General features: G+C 46.4%; 1 protein-coding gene across 15 annotated transcripts in view; it reads left to right on the top strand.

Annotated features, from left to right (window-relative positions):
• The first annotated feature begins 5,138 nt into the window (after positions 1-5,138).
• TCTN1 (tectonic family member 1) overlaps positions 5,139-18,471 on the top strand; it is a 40,596-nt gene continuing 27,263 nt past the window's right edge. For 14 of the 15 annotated variants that reach the window (XR_004439586.1, XR_004439585.1, XR_004439584.1 and 11 more), the window contains exons 1-2: positions 5,139-5,509; positions 11,538-11,658. Coding sequence is in view for 12 of the 15 variants with exons in the window: in XM_033220622.1 (XP_033076513.1) it covers positions 5,290-5,509; positions 11,538-11,658 (341 nt within the window). In the remaining 3 variants the exon portion in view is untranslated. Of the gene's footprint in view, positions 5,571-11,537; positions 11,659-18,471 lie in introns of all 15 variants that reach the window. The other variant, XM_033220620.1, reaches the window with a different exon arrangement.

The raw sequence follows: 18,471 nt of genomic DNA, 5'->3' as shown, positions 1-18,471 counted from the left end.
GAGGAGTACACAGTGGCTTTCTTTTCTGTGCCTTTCATCCTGTTTGGAAAATTTCTTTTTTTTTTTTTTTTTTCAGAGAAGTCTCGCTCTTGTCCCCCAGGTTTGAGTGCAATGGCTTTATCTCGGCTCACTGCAACCTCAGCCTTTCAGGTTCAAACAATTCTCCTGCTTGTGCCTCCCAAGTAGCTGGGATTAAGGCGCCTGCCACCACTCCTGGCTAATTTTTGTATTTTTTAGTAGAGACGGGGTTTTACCATGTTGGCCAGGCTGGTCTCAAACTCCTGAACTCGGCCTCCCAAAGTGCTGAGATTACAGGTGTGAGCCACCGTGCTCGGTCCCCATTTGGAAAATTTCAATCTGAAAAGAATAGAAACAAAAATGATTTTTTAGAAAGCCGAGTTTATTCAAACTGCAGTCTGGTTCAATAATAGGATGCAAGGTTAAAACTGTATGGTAAGTTGGGTGTGGTGACTCGTGCCTGTAATCCCAGCACTTTGGGAAGCTGAGGTGTGTGGATCACTTGAGGTCAAGAGTTTGAGACCAGCCTGGTCAACATGTTGAAACCCTGTCTCTACTAAAAATACAAAAATTAGCCAGGCGAGGTGGCGGGCACATGTAATCCCAGCTACTCGGGAGGCTGAGGCAGGAGAATCACTTGAACCCAGAAGGTGGAGGTTGCAGTGAGCTGAGATTGGGCCATTGCACACCAGCCTGGGCAAAAGAATGAGACTCTGTCTCAAAGAAAAAAAAAAGACACCCAAAAAGAAAAAAAAAAAAAAAAACTGTATGGTAAACAAGGAATTCTTATTTCATTCCTGTTGGTGAATGTCTGTAACTATATGTATGACTTTGTTTTAGAAAAGGTCAAATGCAAATGTGAGACCTTTCAAGAATGTGAAGTCTGCTCAGATAGTCCTTCTGTGCCCATAACATTTCAGAAAACACTTAAAGAACAAGAATAGGCTGGGCGCAGTGGCTCATGCCTATAATCCCAGCACTTTGAGAGGTCGAGGTGGGTGGATCACTAGGTCAGGAGTTCGAGACCAGCCTGGCCAAGATAGTGAAACCCTGTCTTACTAAAAATACAAAAATTAGTCGGGCACGGTGGCGGGCGCCTGTAGTCCCAACTACTTGGGAGGCTGAGGCAGGAGAATCCCTTGAACCTGGGAGACAGAGGTTGCAGTGAGCCGAAACTGCTCCACTGCACTCTAGCCTGAGTGACAGAACAAGACTCAATTTCAAAAAAAAAAAGGAGCAAGAATAGTACTCAGTGGTTGATGAGGTGTGTGGGGACTGGGAGAATGAGAGCAGTTGAGGATTATTTTCTTCTGGGTGTTGATCTGGAAATCAATTACCCAACTAGTTACTTCAGTCAAAATGGTACAGGCAAACCTCTGTCTTCACACAGTCTTGATCCCTTTGTAGCTCTAAAGCAACCCCTTTAGGAAGCTTGATGACTCTGCCACCTCATTTGTGAAATGTTTGGGTGAGATGAATAAAAATAGATATACTAATCACTAGAAAAAAATTTATGCTTTTTTTTTTTGAGACAGGGTCTCACTCTGTTGCCCAGGCCAGACTGCAGTAGTGTGACCATGGCTCACTGCGGCCCTTGACCTCCCAGCATCATGTGATCCTCCCACCTCAGCCTCCAGAGTAACTGGGTTTACAGGAACGTGCCATCATGCCCAGCTAATTTATTAATTTTAAGCAGGTTGGAGCCATGACTTCAGCAATAACAACAACAATAACCAATTCACCTCAAACCACACCGAAGAGCAAGACAGAGTGGTTGACACTACCTTGTGAAGTTAGCCTTAGTTTTTTTTCCCTACCTACATACTCCTCCTATCTTTGATTTTTTTTTTTTCTTTCAGGCTCCTCATATATGGCAGCTTCTCAGCACAGAATTCTAAAAAGCTGAATTGTCTTGATCCTCCCAATGTCAGCATACACTATAAGGAATTGTGAATGCCAATAATCCTGGAGAAACAGATGGATATTTGAAATCACAAACATTTATGCACAAACCAAATGTTGAGGTTTTGGGCACAATATGGAACTCAATCTTAGCCACTTTTGTGTCCTTCCATCCTAATGAGGGAACCTGCTAAGGCCAGGGACAAAAGGAAGGGAGAAAGGGTGTTCTGGGTTGAAAGATGAAAACAGGCTGGCAGAAATGGGTCACCTGTAAAATGAAAAGTTCCAGTGTTCCTAAGGTTTGCAAAATGTATCTGGGTAGGTGCAATCCTTATTCAGAGTCAAATGTCATAAAATTACTTTGGGGCCATCCACCAAGTGTTTATTTGAGATTGGACAAAAGAGGCAGTGAAATTGGCAAATCATATCATAGCAGGTCCTTGTTGGAAAAATGGGATATCAGACTTGAAGAGGATCTCAGAGGTCCTACAACCATAACAAAAATTATAAATCTGGATGCGAATGGTGGCTCATGCCTGTAATCCCAGCACTTTGGGAGGCCAAGGTGGGCGGATCACTTGAGATCAGGAGTTTAAGAACAGCCTGGCCAATATGGTGAAACCCCGTCTCTTCTGAAAATACAAAAATTAGCTGGGCTGGTGGCGGGTGCCTGTCATCCCAGCTACTTGGGAGGCTGAGGCAGGAGAATCACTTGAACCTGGGAGGCAAAGGTTGCACTGAGCCAAGATCCTGCTACTATACTCTAGTCTGGGCCACAGAGCAAAACTCCATCTCAAAAAAAAAAAAAAAAAATTATAAAGCTGAAGGATGAGTTATCAAAATTTAATCCAGCAGTCTAAAATTTCAAAACAGGAAGTAGAACAAAATGGTTCACAGGTATTAAGAAATAGGAAAGAAAGTAGAGGGCTGGAAGTAAAGAGGTTTAAAAGGAAAACAAACATGCCCTGGTTTTAGAAGTTATGAGATGAAGGTTTGGAAAATATACTTTTGGTGTTTTTTTTTGTTTTGGAGACGGAGTCTTGCTCTGTCACCAGGCTGGAGTGCAGTGGTGTGATCTTGACTCACTGCAACCTCTGCCTCCCAGATTCAAGCAGTTCTCCCACCTCAGCCTCCTGAGTAGCTGGGACTACAGGCGCCCATCACCACGCCTGGCTAATTTTTCTATTTTTAGTAAAGACAGGGTTTCACCATGTTGGCCAGGATGGTCTCGATCTCTTGACCTCATGATCTGCCCGCCTCAGCCTCCCAAAGTGCTGGGATTACAGGCGTGAGCCACCATGCCTAGTCTACTTTTGGTTATTTTTTTTAAAAGGGGAAGCATTTACTCAGTTATTAAAAGCAGCCCAGAATTTCAGTCAGATGCTAAAGCAATCCTTCGCAGAAAAAAGAGAAATATCTGTCTTACACATTTGAGTGATTCAATTATATTTTTATACACTGTCTCTGGAATGCCACAGGAAGGTGCTAAAGATATCACTTTGATGATTTAGTTTTGCTAAATACATTTAATAAACTAGATATATATACTGTTTGGCATTCTTTTGAATTGGTATATACATTTCTTGAATAAATACTGCATTATGTTTAAGGTTTTTTTGTTTTGGAGTGCAGTGGCCCGATCATGGCTCACTGTAGTCTCGAGCTCTCCGGGCTGAGGTGATCCTTCCACCTCAGCCTCCTGAGTAGCTGGGACTATAGACACGTGTCACCACACCTGGCTAATTTTTGTATTTTTTGTAGAGATGTGGTTTCACCATGTTGCCCAGACTGGTCTCAACTCCTGGACTCAAGCGATCCTCCCAAAGGGCTAGGAGTACAGGTGTGAGCCACTGCGCCTGGCCATGTCTAAGTACTTTGACATCTACTTCTGAATTGTACGGAGATTAAGTGTCAAAGGTGCAGCCAACATCACTGGGCTTGGGTACCTCCTAAATAAGCCCATTCAGAATGGACAGGCTTTCCTAAATCTTAGGGTCTCCAGGTAATTTTGTAGCATTACAGTGGATTTGCTTTGTTTTCCCCTTTAAGATGTCTAAATTATTTTACTTAATTTTTGTGAAAGATTTTTGTCTTTAAAAAAGTTCTTAGGCCTGGCGTGGTGGCTCATGCCTGTAATCCCAGCTCTTTGGGAGGCTGAGGTGGGAGGATCACTTGAGGTCAGGAGTTTGTGACTAGCCTGATCAGCATAGTGAGACCCCCTCGCTACAAAAAATAATGATAATAAAAGTTATTAAGTGTTCATTTGTCCCCTTTATCACAATACAGCAGACAGAAGTTATGTGGCAACCTTGTGAGATGCAGCTAAAACAAAAAAGGTGAAGCCAGTGTTGACAGAGTCTGGGATAGAGAGAATTCAGGGACAGTGATCTCACAGATCCCTATGCTCCTTTGAAACACCCACATTAGTGGTGTTGGGACGGCGCTTCCCAAATTTCCGTCCAACTCATCTGCTTGTGTCGGGACATTTGTTAAAAATATTTATTCCTGGCTGGGAGTGGTGGCTCATGCCTGTAATCCCAACTACTCAGGACTCAGGAGGCTGAAGCAGGTGGATCACTTGAACCCAGGAGTTTGAGACCAGTCTGGACGACGGAGGCAGACCCGGGCGACGGAGGGAGACCTAGTCTCTACAAAAAAATACAAAAATTAGCTGGGTATGGTGGCGCGCGCCTGAGTTCCCAGCTACTCAGGAGGTTGAAGTGGGAGGATTGCTTAAGCCCCAGAGGTCGAGGCTGCAATGAGCCGAGATCGAACCACTGCACTCCAGCCTGGGCGACATGTCGAGTGAGACCCTGTCTCAAAAAAATCCCCCCAAAACTGATTCCTGGGTCCTGTCCTAGACTTACTGACTCAGGATCTCCTGAGATGGTACCTGGAAATCCGTCTTTTTTTTTTTTTTTTTGGTTGAGACAGAGTCTCGCACTGTCGCCCAGGCTGGAGTGCAGTGGCACGCTCACGGCTCACTGTAGCCTCCACCTCCTGGGTTCAAGCGATTCTCCTGCCTCAGTCTCCTGAGTAGCTGGAACTACAGAAAATCCACATTTTTTAAGTAAGCGCCGCAGACCGGTTGGGAACCACAGCTGGGATTTACACGCCTCTCGTTTACGCCAGCTTCACCGCCGCTCACTAGTGCTTGCCCTTGTGCCTGCCATCGCTGCCTCACCCAGGCTCCGCCCTCCGGCCTCATCCAGGATCCGCCCCCTGCCTCATCCTGGCTTCGCCCCCGTCAGTCTCCGGCAGCTTCTCGCGGCTTAGCAAGCCGCTTCCCGTGATGCCCCGCGCCTGGGTGTAGCGGTTGCCGGGCAACGCACGGTCCCTGGCGCGGACGTAGCTGGAACCCGCTGGGAGATGAAGCCGCGAGGCCTCCCGCCGCTCCTGGTGGTACTCCTGAGCTGCTGGGCCTCCGTGAGCGCCCAGACCGAGGCCACCCCGGCGGTGACGACAGAGGGCCTCAACTCCACCGAGGCAGCCCTGGCGACTTTCGGACCTTCCCCGTCGACCAGGCCCCCCGGTACTCCTAGAGCCCCAGGGTCCTCCTCCGGCCCCAGGCCTACCCCGGTCACGGACGGTGGGTACCATGTGCCAGCTCCTGTGGTCCACAGTGATCCAACCTCAAGGGGGCAGCCCGGGTGAGGACGTAATAATGATAGCTAACGCTTATTGAGCACTTACTGTGTGCAGACACTAAGTGTTCCATACGTCCGTTCTTTAAACAATAACCCTGAGAGGTAGCTCTTACTATCACTGTCATGTAAACGAGAAAACCGGGTCTCAGAGAGTTTAAGTGGTACGGTATCAGACCTTTGAAAATACTTGAAGTGGTCCCAGACAACAGTAATGCAAAGAGCAATAATGAATGAATCCTTGCAGCCCAATACTAAATTAAGTCGAGACAATGGTAGAAATTAGTGCCTAGGCTGCATGGAACTTTCACTTAAAGAGAGGCCAAAGGTCTATCTTACTAAATGTGGCTAGGTTAAGACCCTTGTCTGTTGACCTGAATTCTAAAAACCCAGGATTCCTCCTATGTTGAATTGGAGGTGGGAAGCCATGGAGGGAGGGGTTATGCTCACTTTTTAGGAGTTATATTTAGGGATAATTAACATTTTTTTTTCAGAAAATGATTGTCTAATTCTAGAATTACACATTTGGTGGAAATATTTTATAATCTAATTTGACGTTTGGCTGGCGCCGTGGCTCACGCCTGTAATCCCAGCACTTTGGGAGGCCAAGTCGGGTGGATTGCTTGAGGTAGGAGTTCAAGATCCGCCTGGTTAACAAGGCGAAACCCAGTCTCCACTAAAAATAGAAAAATTAGCCAGGCATGGTGGTGCATGCCTGTAATCCCAGTTACTCGGGAGGCTGAGGCAGGAGAATCGCTTGAACCCAGGAGGCAGAGGTTGCCGTAATTACCACGGCACTGCAGACTGGGCAACAGAGCAAGACTGTCTCAAAAAAATAAAAAATAAAAAATTGACGTGGATGACTTCAGAGAATGACTGTGACCCTCTAAGATTGAGTGCAAAACTTTGTGAATATGTCTTTTCCTGAGATGAGAGTTCATAGCAGCCGATTCTTAAAGTGGTTCATGATCTCAAAGTTTTTTAAATTTTCCGGTTGTGTGGATTGAGAGTAACCCCAATAGGTATATAGTACTTTAAATCTTTTTTTCAGTCTTTTTTTTTTTTTTTTTTTTTTTTTTGAGACGGAGTCTTGCTCTGTCGCCCGGTCTGGAGTGCAGTGGCCAGATCTCAGCTCACTGCAAGCTCCGCCTCCCGGATTCACGCCATTCTCCTGCCTCAGCCTCCCGAGTAGCTGGGACCACAGGCGCCCGCCACCTCGCCCGGCTAGTTTTTTGTATTTTTAGTAGAGACGGGGTTTCACCGTGTTAGCCAGGATGGTCTCGATCTCCTGACCTCGTGATCCGCCCGTCTCGGCCTCCCAAAGTGCTGGGATTACAGGCTTGAGCCACCGCGCCCGGCCTTCAGTCTTGTCTTTTTTTTTTTTTGAGGCAAGGTCTCACTCTGTTACCTAGGCTGGAGTGCAGTGGCATGATTATATCTCACTTAAGTCTCAATCTGCTGGACTCAAGGGATCCTTTTGCCTCAGCCTCCAGAGTAGCTGGAACCACAGGTGTGCTCCCTCAGCTTGCTTTTTAAATTTTTTACTTTTTAGTAGAGATGAGATCTCGCTATGTTGTTCAGGCTGATCTCAAACTCCTGGGCTCAAGTGATCCACCTTGGCTTTCCAAAGTGCCGGGATTACAGGTGTAAACAACTGTGCCTGGCCTATCCCTTCTTAAGAAGATCTTTTCTCAAATGGATTAAGGCTCAGTATTAGTAGGTAAAAAAGTTATCAGCTGATATCTTGAACTCTAGAACTTAACTTCAGTTACTGAACCTTGATTTCTCCAAAAAGCTCTTTCTGAATGATGAGTAATCTGAAAGAAAAACTACAGAGAAATATATTTGCTATTTTAATATATAAGCAGAGCTCTGTTTTATATTTAAATTGTTGATTTGATGAATTAGTAGGGAAGTTACATCAGTGACAAACTGGGACAGAATGAAGCCAAGTATTCAATGTCTGAAACGCTAAGGTTTTTGGACTGGATTGTCTTTTATTCATGTAAGTACTCCATCTGTTAATGCATTTTCTCTCCAAAATAAAGCTATGCTTGAAACATCATTATTATAGCATGTGTTCAAGGCTGTTTTTCCATTATAGGGGATGAATTTGTACTTGTCCCCACATTTTATTTTTTTTTGGATACAGGGTCTTACTATGTCACTCAGGCTGGGGTGTAGTGGCATGATCACAGCTCACTGCAGCCTCGACCTCCTAGGCTCAGGTGATCTTCCCACCTCAGACTCCTGGGTAGCTGGAACTACAGGTGCATGCCACCACACCCAGCTAATTTTTTGTAGAGACGGGGTTTTGCCATGTTGCCCAGGCTGGTCTCGAACTCCTGGCCTCAAGTGATTGCCCACCTAGGCCTCCCATAGTGTTAGGATTACAGGCATGAGCCACCGCACTCTGCCTGTCACCTGTCTTCACCTTTTTAAAGGACCTCTCTTAAGACTTGTGACAGTAATAACTCATTTGTTAACCGTTCACTTAGCACTGTGCTCAGCATTTCACCTATGATGTATCTCATTTAATCCTTACAACCTCATGAGGGTACTGTTATCCCCATTTTTCAGGTGGGTAAATTATTTGCCTAATTTTAGAACATACAACTTGTAGATATTAGAGCAGGAGGCTGACTCTGAGTGGAGAACTGGATGGAACATTGCAGGTGCCTTGCAGGCAGTGTTGGTGGAGAAGAGTGATAACCCTTCATCTTGAATCTGGGCTCTGTTCATTAGTACCCTGCTCTACAAGCCAGGTGTGCAGATGCTATAGGAGGCAAGAGCAGCTGAGTGCTTCTTGGACCTGATGGGGCTCAACAGCTACTTGTTGTGTGATTAAGTGCACTCGCATCCTGGGTAGAAACCTTTTTCCTAAGTGGAGTTATTAAACACTATTGCTTCGTCCTTGGTAGTCTTATAGCTACCTACAAGGGCTTTAAGTTTTGAAAACAAAGCAAGATAGTAATTTTAAACATACAGGGAACCTAAAACACTTTTTATTTTTTACATTAGCATGCATAAGTTGTGTCATTTTACTAAGCACATAGAAGAGTTCTCAATTAGAAGCACTCTAAACTTTAGGGGGAAAGCTTTTGTGTCTTAGACTAAGAAATTATCGTGTATTAACAAAACCTTCCCCTTCACCTCACACATTTTTTTCCAGAGTGCATTATACCTTTTATGGGGTACTTTTTCTTTTCTTTTTTTTTTTTTTTTTTTGAGGCGGAGTCTCACTCTGTGGCCCAGGCTGGAGTGCAGTGGCCGGATCTCAGCTCACTGCAAGCTCCGCCTCCCGGGTTTACGCCATTCTCCTGCCTCAGCCTCCCCAGTAGCTGGGACTACAGGCGCCCGCCATCTCGCCCGGCTAGTTTTTTTGTATTTTTAGTAGAGACGGGGTTTCACCGTGTTAGCCAGGATGGTCTCGATCTCCTGACCTCGTGATCCGCCCGTCTCGGCCTCCCAAAGTGCTGGGATTACAGGCTTGAGCCACCGCGCCCGGCCTTTTCTTTTCTTTTTTTTTTTTTTTTATCACCCAGGCTGGAGTGCAGTGGCGCAGTCTCAGCTCACTGCATCCTCCACCTCCCAGGTTCAAGCAATTCTCCTGTCTCAGCCTCCCAAGTAGCTGGGATTACAGCCGTGCACCGTCATGCCTAATTTTTTTGGTATTTTTAGTAGAGATGGGGTTTTACCATGTTGGCCAGGTTGGTCTCGAACTCCTAACCTCGGGGGATCCACCCTTCTCAGCCTTCCAGAATGCTGGGATTACAGGTGTGAGCTATGGGATACATTTTTCTTTTCTTTTCTTTTTTCTTTCTTTCTTCCTTTTTTTTTGGGATGGAGTCTTGCTCTGCCGCCCAGGCTGGAGTGCAGTGGCACGATCTCGGCTCACTGCAACCTCTGCCTCCTGGGTTCAGGCGATTCTTCTGCCTCAGCCTCCTGAGTAGCTGGGATTACAGGTGTACACCACCACGCCCGGCTAATTTTTGTATTTTCAGTAGAGATGGGGTTTTACCATATTGGCCAGGCTGGTCTCAACCTCCTGAGGTTGAGACCGTGTCTGGCCGCTGTGGGGTACATTTTTTTTTTTTTCTTTTTCTTTTTTTTTTTGAGACAGAGTCTCGCTCTGTCACTCAGGCTGGAGTGCAGTGGCCGGATCTCAGCTCACTGCAAGCTCCGCCTCCCGGGTTTACGCCATTCTCCTGCCTCAGCCTCCCGAGTAGTTGGGACTACAGGCGCCCACCACCTCGCCTGGCTAGTTTTTTGTATTTTTTTTTTTTTAGTAGAGACGGGGTTTCACCATGTTAGCCAGGATGGTAGCGATCTCCTGACCTCGTGATCCGCCCGTCTCAGCCTCCCAAAGTGCTGGGATTACAGGCTTGAGCCACCGCGTCCGGCCGGTACATTTTTCTAAAGCTCCTGTTTATCGTGAAATAATTCATACGTACAAAAAAGAATGTTGGGTAGACACTAGCAGCATTTGCTTCAGATTCCTTTTTCGTTATTTTTGTTTTTTGGCTGAGTTTTTTTTTTTTTTTTTTTTTTTTTTGAGATGAGTCTCACTGTCATCCAGGCTGGAGTGCAGTGGTGTGATCTCAGTTTACTGCAACCTCTGCCTTTTGGGTTCAAGTGATTCTCCTGCCTCAGCCTCCCTGAGTAGCTGGGATTACAGGCACCCACCACCATGCCTGGCTAATTTTTGTATTTTTAAGAGAGACAGGGTTTAACCATGTTGGCCAGGGTGGTCTCAAACTCCTGACCTCAAGTGATCTGCCTGCCTCCCAAAGTGCTGGAATTACAGGTGTAAGCCACCATGCCTGGCCTTGAAATCTTCTTTTGAAAAAGAAAACATTATAGATATGATTGAAGGTTGATCTTCTTCCTTTCCAGCAATAATTGCCACCATAAATTCATTCTCTGTTTTTTTAAAAGGGTTTTCTCTTCCTTATTTGACAGAATAAAATAGAGAATTAAAAATCCAGATAATCATTTTTGTTACAAAGTGGCAAAGAAGAATCATCCTTATTAATAATTAAAAGCTGGCCAGGAGCGGTGGCTCACGCCTGTAATCCCAGCACTTTGGACGGCTGAGGCTGGTGGATCACTTGAGGTCAGGAGTTCAAGACCAGCCTGGCCAACATGGTGAAACCCCATCTCTTCTAAAAATACAAAAAAAAAAAAAAAAAAAAAAAAAGCCGGGCATGGTAGTGCATGCCTATAATCCCAGCTACTCAGTAGGCTGAGGCAGGAGAATAGCTTGAACCCAGGAGGCAGAGGTTGTAGTGAGCCAGGATTGCACCATTGCACTCCAGCCTGGGCAACAAGAGCTGAAACTCCTTTAAAAATAAAAGTTGTGACGTGGGGGAGATTCCTCCCCTGCCCTCAAACCTTACTGTCTAAATCACCAAAGACATTCTGAGCCGTTATGATTCTTGGCCAAGGATCTGTGAATATGAGTTCAGCTTTAAAGCAGCAGGTTATACATGAAGAGAGGGGCAAGGTTGAAAAACCTCTTTCCTAAAGGTTTAAGTGGGTCCTTCCTCTGACTGGTAATCTCCAGAGAAGGAGCTTAAGGACTTTGGAGTTTTAAACTGGTGGTTCTATGGTCAGGCAAATGGTTTAGGCGTGCTGGTTCTTAAACTTGTCTAATTATAAGTATCACCTGGAAAGTTTCTGAAAGCTGCAAATGCCTGGGTTTCGTATTCAGCTTACCAAATCAGCATCTCTGTAGGCAAAGCACTAACAGAACTTTCCAAGCGAGTCAGATCATTAGCAACTTTGGGGAAACCTCTAATTGTGGAATGCTCAAACTGACTCATTTCCACTTCACAAATTTCCCCCAAAGTGCATAGGAAAAATAAAATGGACCCTTTGTATGAAATTGACTTATGGTACACTGTGGTGGCAGAGGGCAGTCACCACCTGCTGATGGTGATGCTGTGGATCCTACCCCTCTTTTTTCTGCAGTTGCTGCTCTGTGTGTCTGTGACTTGTCCCCAGCACAGTGTGACGTCAACTGCTGCTGTGATCCTGACTGCAGCTCTGTGGATTTCAGTGTCTTTTCTGCCTGCTCAGTTCCAGTTGTCACGTAAGTTTATGTATGACATATGCAATTTTGATAAAATTTGACCAGGATAATACAATTTGGGGAAAGGGAAAACTTTCCCAGGCTTAAAAACCCAAACCTGATTTCCGGTGTTTTGCATCGTTCTGAAGCCATACTATCCAAACAAATATGTAAAAAAGTAGCTGTCCCTGGCCAGGTGTGGTGGCTCACACCTGTAATCCCAGCACTTTGGGAGGCTGAGGTGGGTGGATCACCAGATCAGGAGATTGAGACCATTCTGGCTATCACGGTGAAACCCCGTCTCTACTAAAAATCCAAACAAATTAGCTGGGTGTGGTGGCGGGCACCTGTCCCAGCTGCTGGGGAGGCTGAGACAGGAGAATGGTGTGAACCCGGGAGGCGGAGCTTGCAGTGAGCCGAGATGTCGCCACTGCACTCCAGCCTAGGCGACAGAGTGAGACTTGTCTCAAAAAAAAAAAAAAAGGCCGGGCGCGGTGGCTCAAGCCTGTAATCCTAGCACTTTGGGAGGCCGAGACGGGCGGATCACGAGGTCAGGAGATCGAGACCATCCTGGATAACACAGTGAAACCCCGTCTCTACTAAAAATACAAAAATCTAGCCGGGCGAGGTGGTGGGCGCCTGTAGTCCCAGCTACTCGGGAGGCTGAGGCAGGAGAGTGGGGTAAACCCGGGAGGCGGAGCTTGCAGTGAGCTGAGATCCCGCCACTGCACTCCCGCCTGGGCGACAGAGGGAGACTCCGTCTCAACAACAACAACAAAAAAACAGTAGCTGCTGTCCCTTATCTGCATTCAGCCAGGTGACTGTGCGGGCAAAAGAGAAGAGAGAATGTACATTAAAAGACTGTAATGAAACCTCTGTGTTTGGAGATTGAATCACATTTCAATTTGAGTTGTAAACAGACAGTGGTCACATTTTTTGTATCAGTGAATTAGTATAGCCTAGGGTGAAAAGTGCAGTTTAATTTCACAGCTTTTTGGACATAGTACTTGTAACAAGGAATTAGGTAAGAAATCTTTGTACTTTTCTGATATGTAAATCTACCAGGAATTCTCACAGTTCGCATTGTATAGAACAATGAAAAATGACATTCCCAGCTGATTATAAGTTAAAGAAATAATCTGTTCTGAATGATCTCTTATAATTGAGATTTCAAGCCTTTTTTTTTTTTAATGAGATGGAGTCTCGCTCTGTCGCCCAGAGTGGAGTGCAGTGGTGTGATAGTGGCTCACTGCAACCTCAGCCTCCTGGCTTCAAGCAGTTCTCCTCTCTCAGCCTCCTGAGCAGCTGGGACCATACCTGGCGTATTTTTAGTAGAGCCGGGGTTTCACCATATTGGTCAGGCTGGTCTCGAACTGCTGACCTCAGGTGATCCGCCCGCCTTGGCCTCCCGAAGTGCTGGGATTTCAGGCGTAAGCCAATGCGCCTAGCTTCAAGGCTTTTTGAAAAACTAGCAGCACTTAGAAGAGGCTCATTAATTCAGGATGGGACCAACTTAGTAAGAGATAGCTAATTTAAATTTAGCCTTATAGCAAGTTTTAGCAATTGATATTTGATAGGTGAACCCTTTTAAGAGGTACAATGGGTTTTTCCTGTGGGAAACTATTTTATTGACCAATGGGATTTTGAGCCTATTTCTAGTATTGTAAAAATGCTCAGAGAACAGGGCAATGTAGTCAGATTAATTTTCTAGCTACCTGGCCTGTAGCATGTTTCAGTATTTGTTGAAAATCATTCTGTTTTCCTCCCTTAGTAAATACAGGAGCCTGAAAGTGAGATTTTTGCTCCAATTTGGGGCTATTTTTTTTTTTTTTTTGAGACAGTCTCACTTTGTTGCCCAGGCTGGAGGGCAGGGGCTCCATCTTGGCTCACTGCAACCTCCACCTCCCGGGTTCAAGCAATTTTCCTGCCTCAGCCTCCTGAGGAGCTGGGACTACAGGCATGTGCCACCACGCCCAGCTAATTTTTTGTATTTTTAGTCGAGACAGGATTTCACCGTGTTAGTCAGGATGGTCTCGAACTCCTGACCTCGTGATCCGCCCACCTCGGCCTCCCAAAGTGCTGGGATTACAGGTGTGAACCACCGTGCCCCACCTGGAAGATCTCTTTACTTCTGAACCATTAGTGCCTAGTAGAGCTCCTGCCACGTAGTGGGCCCTCATTAAGAATGAGTTGAATTGGCTGGGCACGGTGTCTCATGCCTGTAATCCCAGCACTTTGGGAGACTGAGGTGTGTGGATCACTTGAGGTCAGGAGTTCGAGACCAGCCTGGCCAAGACGGTGAAACCCCGTCTTTACTAAAACTACAAAAATTAGCTGGGCGTGGTGGTGGGTGCCTGTAATCCCAGCTACTCAGAGGCTGAGGTGGGAGAATCGCTTGAACCTGGGAGGCAGAGGTTGCAGGAGCCAAGATTGCGCCATTGCACTCTAGCCTGGGCAACAAGAGCAAAACTCTGTCAAAATAATAATAATAGGCCAGGTGCGGTGGCTCAAGCCTGTAATCCCAGCACTTTGGGAGGCTGAGACGGGCGGATCACGAGGTCAGGAGATCGAGACCATCCTGGCTAACATGGTGAAACCCCGTCTCTACTAAAAAAAATACAAAAAACTAGCCGGGCGAGGTGGCGGGTGCCTGTAGTCCCAGCTACTTGGGAGGCTGAGGCAGGAGAATGGCGTGAACCCGGGAGGCGGAGCTTGCAGTGAGCTGAGATCTGGCCACTGCACTACAGCCTGGGCGGCAGAGCGAGACTCCATCTCAAAAAAAAAAAAAAAATAATAATAATAATAAGTTGAATGGATGAATGAATTTCTCCTCTCCATCTCTAACTGATTTCCTAGTGTCCCTTTTTGACTTCCTCTACCATTAGTCTTTTAGGCAGACACCAGGCCAGAAACCTGGAGGCTCTCCTGACCCCTGCCTCTTCCTTTCACTTTTCCTGTCTCAGCAGTCTTTTCTTTCTCCCAACCTTTCTTGAGCACCTCCTGATGCCAGCACCAGGGACATAAAGATGAGTTAGGCACTCTGCTGCCTTCAAAGAACTTACCATTGAGTAAGGGAGACAGAGGAGTGGATGGCAGCTTCTACATCAAGCACGATGAGAAGGGAGAGGAATGGCATCTAACTCAGCCTCACTAAGAAATGCTCCCCAGAAGACAGGAGCTGAGCTGGGTCCTGAAGGACACGTGGAAGATGGTCAGCATGGACCAAGGGGAAGGGCATTCCAGGCAGAGGGAGCTGCATGGGCAGAGATGGGGGATGCAGGATGGCCTGCTTAACTGCAGGTAACTCAGTGTGGCCAGAGAGGGGTGGGGTGAAAGGAGTATAGCAAAGAGATCAGGGGTCAGGTCCCCAGGGGCCTTGTGTGTATGCTGAGGGGTTTGGACTCTGTCCTGAAGTCCACAGGGCCTGGGTTGTTAAGAGGATCAGATTCCCATCTTCTGTAATTCTGCAGCAGCATGTGCAGTGGATCACAAGGCCAAGCCTGGTGGAAGAGAGCCAAGTAAAAAGCTATTGCAGATGTGGATTAACGGTTTCCCTCCCCACCTTCCCCAAAAGCTGTGACAGTGGGGCTAGAGAGAAGTATCTAGATCTGATGATGATACTGAAATACTGTGCAGGATTGGGGAGGTGGTTGACTGGAGGGGAGTAAGGAGTCCCATTCTGTGGAGCCTTCCATCACTCTAGCCCTTATGGTCGTCCATCCCTGCTCCTGCTTTATGAGCTCACACCTCATCCTGTCAGGCGCTCACTAAAAGACCTTCAGAAGTTATCATTATCTATAGGCTTCTTAGCCTGGATTCAGATTGATTCCCACCTTCTTTCAGAGCCTGTTGCCTGCTACCAGCCATCTTGAATCCACTCCAGTCCAGCCTCGGTACTCAGAGTTTCCCAAAGACCATGAGTCATTACCCAGCCTTGGCCACTGCTGTTCTTGCACTTGGATTTGCTTCCCATTCCTACTGTCTGTCTGATTTCTACTTGTCCTTTAAGGCCCAGTAAAAACTGAATGATAATATCCAGTCTTGGCAAGAGTACAGGGAAATAGGCACTCTTACTACAGTGTTGGTGAGAATGTATATTGTGCCCTTCTAGAGGGCAATCTGGGAGTGTGTCTCAGAAGCCTTAAATAATGTTACCTGCCTTTTGGCTTAGCAGTTCCACTTCAGGAAACATATCTTAAGGAAACACCTGGAGACACTCATAAAGATGTATGTATAGGGATGTCATTATAGCATTACATATAATTGGGGAAAATTAGAAACCTAAACCAACAGTAGAGAATTGGTTAAACAAATTGGGGTATTAATAGGCTGGTATACAATGAAGCCACTTAGTATAATATTGCAAGTGCATATTAGGCATTATATATTAAGTGAGAAAAGCCTTAAAACAGTATGTAGAATATGGTCCCATTTTTGTTAGGACTTTATCTCATTATCTATCTGTCCAGCTAACTTTTTTTTTTTTTTTTTCCGTAGAGACAAGGTCTCACTTTGTTGCCCAGGCTGGTCTTAAACTCCTGGCTTCAAGTGATCCTCCTGCCGTGGCCTTCCCAAAGTACTGGCATGGTAGGCATGAGTCACTGTGCCCAGCCTCTATATTTTTTTGAGACAAGTCTTGCTCTGTCACCCAGGTTGGAGTGCAGTGACACGATCATAGCTCACTGTAATCTTGCTCCTGGGCTCAAGTCCTCCTACCTCAGCCTCCCAAGTAGTTAGAACTACGGGCATCTGCCAGCATGCTGGGCTAATTTTTTCTTTGTTTTTTATGGAGATAGGGGTCTGTGTTGCCCAGGCTGGTCTTGAATTCCTGGCCTCAAGTGATCCTCCTCAGCCTCCCAAAATGCTGGGATTAGAGGCATGAGCCACGGTGCTTGGCCTGTACCATATCCATATCTATAGCAAATTGATTGGGGTTTGTCAAATCTGGGATTGGTTGAAGACTTACAACTTCCTTTTTTTTTTTTTTTTTTTTTTTTTGAGACAGAGTCTCACTGTGTCGCCCAGGCTGGAGTGCAGTGGCATGATCTTGGCTCACTGCAACCTCCCAGGCTCAAGCAATACTCCTGCCTCAGTCTCCCCAATAGCTGGAACTACAGGCGCATGCCACCACGCCTGGCTAATTTTTGTATTTTTAGTAGAGACAGGGTTTCGCCATGTTGGCCAGGCCTGACCTGAGGTGATCCGCTGGCCTCAGCCTCCCAAAGTTCCGGGATTATAGGCATGATCTACTGTGCCTGGCCCGGTACCATAACTTGTAAGCATTAAACCTTCCAGATGACTGATCTCAGGTGATCCACCCGCCTCAGCCTCCCAAAGTGCTGGGATTACAGGCATGAGCCACACTGTTCCTGCCCCTGTACCATAACTTCTAAGCATTAAACCTTCCAGATGACTCCACATTTTCTTACTCTCACAGTCCTTTGAAGACAGCTTTATTCTAAAGACAAGGAATTGGGATCTGTTCTGGGTACTTTTAAACAATCTGAAGGTCTGCAAAATTTTATCTAATTGATGCTATCAGAGTTTATAAGGTTCATTGATATAAAAATTATACCCTGATCTACATTTCTTGACAAGATTTCCTTAAAAGCTATTCTTTTTTTTTTTTTTTTTCTGTTAGAGGAAAAAGTTTTAAATGCCAAACTTTTTTTTTTTTTTTCTTTTTAAAAAGAGATCAGGGTCTCACTGTGTTGCCAGACTGGCCTTGAACTCCTGACCTCAAGTGATCCTCCCATCTTAACCTCCTGAGTAGTTGGTAATATATAGGTGCATGCCACTGTGCTTGGCCCAAATGCAAATTTTTTTTTTTTTTTTTTTTTTGAGACCGAGTCTCGCTCTGTCGCCTGGGCTGGAGTGCAGTGGCCCGATCTCAGCTCACTGCAAGCTCCGCCTCCCGGGTTTACCGCCATTCTCCTGCCTCAGCCTCCCGAGTAGCTGGGACTACAGGCGCCCGCCACCTCGCCTGGCTAGTTTTTTCTGTTTTTTAGTAGAGACGGGGTTTCACCGTGTTAGCCAGGATGGTCTGGATCTCCTGACCTCGTGATCCGCCCGTCTCGGCCTCCCAAAGTGCTGGGATTACAGGCTTGAGCCACCGCGCCTGGCCTTTTTTTTTTTTTTTTGAGATGGAGTCTTGCTCTGTCACCCAGGCTAGAGTGCAGTGGCGCAATCTCGGCTCACTGCAAGCTCCACCTCCCGGGTTCATGCCATTCTCCTGCCTCAGCCTCCCGAGTAGCTGGGACTACAGGCACCCACCACCATGCCCGGCTAATTTTTTGTATTTTTAATGGAGACGGGGTTTCACTGTGTTTGCCAGGCTGGTCTCTATCCCCTCACCTCATGATCCGCCTGCCTCGGCCTCCCAAAGTGCTGGGATTACAGGCGTGAGCCACCGTGCCCAGCCAATGCAAAATATTTTAACACAGAATAAACTAAATAAAAATGGATTCAGCCAGGTGTGGTGACTCATCCCTGTAATCCCAGCACTTTGGGAGGCCGAGGCGGGTGGATCATCTGAGGTAAGGAGTTTGAGACCAGCCTGGCCAACATGGTGAAACCCTGTCTCTAATGAAAATACAAAAATCAGCCAGGCGTGGCAGTGCACACCTGTAGTCCCAACTACTTGGGAGGCTGAGGCAGGAGAATCACTTGAACCTGGGATGCAGTTTGCAGTGAGCTGAGATCGTGCCACTGCACTCCAGCCTGAGAGAGTGAGACTACATCCCAAAAAAAAGATCCAATTTTTTTTTTTTTTGAGATGGAGTATCACTGTGTTGCCAGGCTGGAGTGCAGTGGCGCGATCTTGGCTCACTGCAA

This window comes from Trachypithecus francoisi, unplaced genomic scaffold (genome assembly GCF_009764315.1).
Source record: "Trachypithecus francoisi isolate TF-2019V2 unplaced genomic scaffold, Tfra_2.0 Lachesis_group11, whole genome shotgun sequence".
Classification (NCBI taxonomy): Eukaryota; Metazoa; Chordata; class Mammalia; order Primates; family Cercopithecidae; genus Trachypithecus; species Trachypithecus francoisi.
The sequence above is the reverse complement of the archived record's forward strand: the minus strand, read 5'-3'. Positions and strand labels throughout refer to the sequence as shown.